Here is a 6,205-nt window from a genome sequence, read left to right on the forward strand (position 1 = left end):
CTGAGCGTTCAATTGTTTTTTTTTTTACAAGTTAGCCCTTTACTACAATCTCACCTAATGGTAAGTGATGAAGCAATCTAAGATGGAAGCGGGCTAACTTTTAAGTATTACGTAAGCGATAAAGGGAGGCGTGGGTCTTTGCTTTGCTTACTTTTAATGACAGGTTATTTATTTATATATTAAGGAAAATCAACCGCTAATACATTAAATTCATGCTTAATTTAATTACATTGACAAATTAGGTTAATGCTTAGCTATTAAAAGATTTTCACAATTTTTACATATTATGCACACTACTTAGCTATAGATATCCGTTAATTCATAGGTACAAAATAATCTGAGATATCAAGTTTATACTATATATATAGAAAAAACAACTATAAGCTGATTCACAAAATTAATAGGTAAATAATTTAATTTATAGGTACAATATATTACAAGTTTGGCACGAGAAGTCCAAATACTATTTTGAGTAAAATTATAATTAAAATTAAGACTATAAAAACACAACACTCAAAAATTAAAACTAAGACTAGTTGTGCTCACTGCATGGTGATAACGTCATCAGTAGTTATTTACTTTTTTTACACATTTTGAAAATTAAACATATTTTCGGTGATTACTGATAAACAATATAAATGCATACTAACAATGTGTATGTAGAATTTGAGCTTTGCTTTATTTTGCTGACGTGGGGGGTGGGGCAGTGGCGTTCACTTCATAGATGCATAAATGTACTGCATACCCCAAGGATTCTTTGCGAACCTGTATTAGATACAGGATTTACTTTATACAATTTGTACAACTAATGCCTACCCTAGTTGAAAAGCTTGTACACGCGGAGGGGGTACGTAAATGTACTTAATAAAATCTGCATATGTATTATTACTTGAGGTTTCTATGGATTGATTGGTGCCAAGTCTTTTGTGTGCCCATTGGTGATCTTAATTTCAGTAAAGTACTGAAAGAAAGACATCGTGAGGAAGCATACCTGAGAATTTACTTAATTCCCTACGTGTGTGAAGTCTGCCAATTCACATTGGGTTAGCATGGTAGACTAAGGCCTAACCCGTCTCATTCTGTGAGGAGACTTGTGCTCAGCAGTGAGCCGAATATGTGTTGATGACTACAACATAATATTTTATGCTACCCAGGTGCTGGTGTGGTGACCACTCGCGCTCACGTGAACTACGTGGTCACCGAGCAGGGCATCGCCAATCTATTCGGCAAGACGTTGCGACAGCGCGCATACGAACTCATTAAAATCTCTCACCCCGACCACCGCGAGTCTCTCGAAAAAGCCGCCTTCGAACGCCTCAAGTGTATGCCAGCCCCTTAAAAACCATAGACAAAGCTGCTAGTGTACACAAAGCCTAAACTGAATTGACAGTTCTATTTGACGTTGACATACATTCTGTTAAGCAGTTTTCCTATGAAATTGTAGTGTGCTAACATGTAAGGCTTTTAGCGTTTTTGTAACTAACTGGTTAAACGCACATTGTTTTGTGTGTTTGATTTTATTTGTAACCTGGTTAGAAAAATGAACAATACGTCGCCATCTTGCGGTAATCATAGGAACTAATTTATGTCGGTTAAAAAGTGCATGTGGCGCCCCCAATGCATTAATGCTAGACTCCGCGCCGCGAAAGAAGTCCCACGGCTAAAACCTGAACTAAAATTGACAGCGCCTTACACAAATGACATTAAGACCGCCATTACCAAATGACAATGAGCCTATATGCCTATATAGCCTCAATAGCTCAACGGTAAGAGCGTTCGGACTCATCACCGAGGGTGGCGGTTCGATCCCCGCCCCGTTGGTCTATTGTCGTACCCAATCCTAACACAGTCTATCCTGACTAATTGGAGGGGAATGGAAATATTGGTCATATAAAAAAAAATATATGGCAAATATTCTGTTTAAAAAAAATGAGCGCCGTTAAGAGCGCGTCTACGGGACTTGTTGTCAAAGTCCCAACTTTTTCGTCCCAACTCAATGAAAGATATAGCGGTATTGCTGATTGCACCGCCATGGGTTGTTTCTGACCATCCTGTAAAACTACATACTGTGGAGTCTATAGAATAATAGTGGTTTATTTTTAAAACTATGTAAAAAAGATAGAAAGTATAAGATCTGTCAATTTATTTTAGAATTTATGTACTAACAATATTAGCAACAACGTAGGATATTGGTATTCTTTTGGTTACGGTTATCTCGACTGTCTCTGATAGAGTCATTCTGTAAGTAATAATGTTTAAGAAATGTATCAAAGGTAAGCTAAGCTAGGCTATGCAACAGTAGCGAAGGCTGAATTTTTTTAATAAGTAACCCGAGCATGTGTTTTCAGTCATGCGCACAGGCGTTTATTTTAATGATTATAGAAATGCTGTGGTATTATTATGTACCTATTTCGAGCGTATAAAATATATTATAATCATTAATATGTACGAGTAGGTCTGTATTGATTTTTAAAAGGTAAGCCGCTAGGAATCTTTTTTTTTGCCTGCTGCTATGGAAATAAAGGAAATATACATTTCTTGTACTGGCTGACTGTTTTGGAAATACAAGATGCAATTTTGTACATTGTTTGAAGAAGTACCTACTATGCTTCGGCTACACTATTGACAATAAATAATTATTCCGGAACTACTAACTATAAGAATTAAAAGCTACAATAATCCCAGTCTCTAATATCACTGGCGAACAAAGGAATTATATATTAATTATATTATTAAGTATTAAAGAACTTGCAAGTTTTATATTCTGTCTATGGTTGCAAATGTGGGATTATAAACTAATAAGCCCAATTGTTGTTGTTGTTACAATTTGCACTAAAATTGATGTAACCGTAACAAAAAGTTGCTAATGTAGTTGGGGCCTATAGCCTAGCGTTACCAGTGTAGTAATTTCTACAATCTAGTAATTGCTTTAGGAGTAACCATAGATAAAAGTAACGATATTAGAACACTAGGAGCACGTTTATTTTTTTAAATTCGAATTTAAAAATGCATTTGACTTTGACTGAGAAATGTTATGTTTTGTCGTTGCCTTACAACATTATATGTTGTAATAGAAGTGGAAATAAATGATCCTAAATAATTATAGAAATATACTGATGTTGAATACTATTTGTACACCACTAATAGATGTAAGCTAAGCATTGTAATTTTTTTTTTAAATCTTTTATGTTTAGTAAAACCTTATAGTTGTTTTTATATTGTATTTATGTTTTAACTTTAAAATCAGAATAAAATGTATTATTAACAATATAATATCTGTTGTTATTATTCAGTATCTGTATCATCATCATCATATCAGCCAATGGACGTCCACTGCAGGACATAGGCCTTTTGTAAGGACTTCCAAACATCACGATACTGAGCCACCTGCATCCAGCGAATCCCTGCGACTCGCTTGATGTCGTCAGTCCACCTGGTGGGGGGTCGGCCAACACTGCGCTTACTAGTGCGGGGTCGCCATTCCAGCACTTTGGGACCCCAACGTCCATCGGCTCTTCGAACTATGTGCCCCGCCCATTGCCACTTCAGCTTCGCAACTCGTTGAGCTATGTCGGTGACTTTGGTTCTTCTGCGGATCTCCTCATTTCTGATTCGATCACGCAAAGATACTCCTAACATAGCTCGTTCCATCGCCCGCTGTGTGACTCTGAACCTTCTTATGAGGCCCATAGTTAGCGACCAAGTCTCGGAACCATAGGTCATCACTGGCAACACGCACTGTTCGAAGACTTTTGTCTTCAGGCACTGAGGAATTTCGGACGAAAAGATGTCGCGAAGTTTCCCGAATGCAGCCCAGCCGAGTTGGATTCGACGGGTCACCTCTTTCTCGAAATTGGACCTACCTAACTGGATCATATGTCCTAGGTATACGTATTCGTCTACAATTTCGAGTGCAGCGTTCTCAACTATAACTGGGTGGAGCGATACATGAGCATTACACATTATTTTTGTTTTGCCCATGTTCATTTTTAGGCCCACCTGTTGAGAAACGCTGCTGAGGTCATTGAGCATGGTACTAAGGTCATCCAGAGTCTGTGCCATGATGACTACATCATCCGCGAACCGCAGTTGAGTGATGTACTCGCCATTGATGTTGATGCCAAGTCCGCCCCAGTCCAGAAGCTTAAAGACGTCTTCCAGTGCGGCGGTAAATAGCTTCGGAGAGATCACATCTCCCTGACGCACTCCTCGCTGCAACTGGATTGGCCTCGTAGTCTGATCCTGAATACGGACTGACATTGTGGCGTTTTCGTACAAGCACTTCAACGCTTGGATATACCTGTAATCAATTCGGCATCTCTGCAATGACCTTAGCACAGCCCAGGTTTCCACCGAATCGAAGGCTTTTTCATAGTCCACAAACGCTAAGCATAGTGGCTGGTTATACTCGTGAGTCTTCTGTATAACCTGCCGCAGCGTATGGATGTGGTCTATGGTACTAAAGCCTTTTCGGAAACCGGCTTGTTCGGGAGGCTGGAAGTCGTCAAACCTATTAGCGAGACGATTCGTAATGACTCTCGAGAACAATTTGTAAACATGGCTTAGCAGCGAGATGGGTCTGTAATTCTTCAGCAAGGTGTTATCACCTTTTTTGAAGAACAGAACCACCACGCTCCTATGCCACGCCTCAGGCGTCGTGCCCTCGTGAATGACGGAATTGAACAATCGCTGAAGGACTTTAAGTATCGGTTTTCCACCCGCTTTCAGGAGTTCTGCTGTGATTCCGTCCTCACCTGGCGCCTTATTGTTCTTCAGGTGTTTGAGAGCCACACTAATCTCGTATAGGCTGACGTCCGGGATATCTTCGGTATAGTGTCGGGTCAACTTGGCTCTGGGGTCTTTAGCCAAGTTGTCAACAGGCTGCTGAGTAGTCGTGTATAGCTGTCCATAGAACTTCTCGACCTCACTTAATAACTCGGGCTTGGAAGAAATCAGATTACCGTGCTCGGTCTTCAAACGCGTCAGCTGCCTCTGTCCAATAGACAGATCTCTGGCGAAAACTTTCGAGCCGCGATTGTTTTCAATCGCATTTTTAATACGCTCGGTATTGAAGTTTCGCAAGTCGCTGGTTTGCGACTTAGAGATCTGTCTACTGATTTGTCGGTATTTTGACGCATCTGCTGAAGACTGCAATCTCATTTCTTGCCTCTCTTCCATGAGTTTAAGTGTATGGTCTGAGAACTTTTTGGTTCTTTTCGTACGGTGGGTCTTATAGAACTTAGACCCAACGGAATGGACAGTTTCCACGAACCTGTTGTTCAGATCGTCCACAGTTTCGCAATTTGCTAGGCAATCAAAGCGGTTCTGCAGTTCTAGTTGAAAGGACTCGGGGTTTTGGATATGGGCACGAGTAGGTCGGAGCGTAGACTTCACCAGTCGATACCGTTCCAGCTGAACGTTGATATTCAACGTGCCTCTAACCATTCGGTGATCGCTACCGGTTTTCACCCTATGGATCACAGAAACATCGTTGAATATTTGCCGTTTGGTAGACAAGATGAAGTCAATCTCATTTTTCGTGGAACCATCGGGGCTCATCCAGGTCCATTTCCTGTGTGGTGGCTTCTTGAAGAAGGAGTTCATCATAAAGAGGCCCTCCTTCTCCATGAAGTCAGCCAACATTTGGCCCCTGTCGTTCCGTTGACCATATCCAAATCGTCCCACTTTCAACTCTGAACCGCTACGTTCGCCCAGCTTTGCGTTAAAATCCCCCATCACAACATTGTAATAAGAGTTTGAGGCATGTATGGCTTTAGAAATATCCTCATACAATACCTCTACCTCCTCGTCGGGATGTGTCGAGGTCGGTGCGTAAACCTGTATAACCTTCAACGAATACCGTTTGGTAATTCGGAGGACCAGGAACGCTACCCTGCTCGACACACTCTCGACTTTTACAACATTGTTCACGAGGGACTTGTGAACGATAAATCCGACACCACCCTGGGACTGTTGGTCGCCCTCCCGGTAGTAGAGCATGTTGCCGGATTCAAGGATTATCGAGCCCTCCCCCTCTCTTCGGACTTCAGACAATCCTATGACATCCCAGTGCAACTTGCTCATAACTTCTTCCAGCTCGATCACCTTTTCGTCGGACCTCAAAGTGCGTGCGTTGTATGTTGCCAGGTCTAGTCGTCGGGGTTGGCAGCGGAATCTCTGCCGGAGATTCTTAACACCCCTTGCC

At 41.3% G+C, this 6,205-nt stretch overlaps 1 protein-coding gene across 1 annotated transcript in view; it reads left to right on the plus strand.

Moving 5' to 3' along the window:
• LOC112052615 (4-hydroxybutyrate coenzyme A transferase) overlaps window positions 1-3,273 on the plus strand; it is a 30,587-nt gene extending 27,314 nt beyond the window's left edge. The window contains exon 10 of the mRNA XM_052888938.1: window positions 1,155-3,273. Coding sequence (XP_052744898.1) covers window positions 1,155-1,339 — 185 coding nt within the window. The 3' untranslated portion in view covers window positions 1,340-3,273. The remainder of the gene's footprint in view (window positions 1-1,154) is intronic.
• The last annotated feature ends 2,932 nt before the right edge of the window (window positions 3,274-6,205 follow it).

The sequence above is a fragment of the Bicyclus anynana genome, chromosome 24 (genome assembly GCF_947172395.1).
Source record: "Bicyclus anynana chromosome 24, ilBicAnyn1.1, whole genome shotgun sequence".
Classification (NCBI taxonomy): Eukaryota; Metazoa; Arthropoda; class Insecta; order Lepidoptera; family Nymphalidae; genus Bicyclus; species Bicyclus anynana.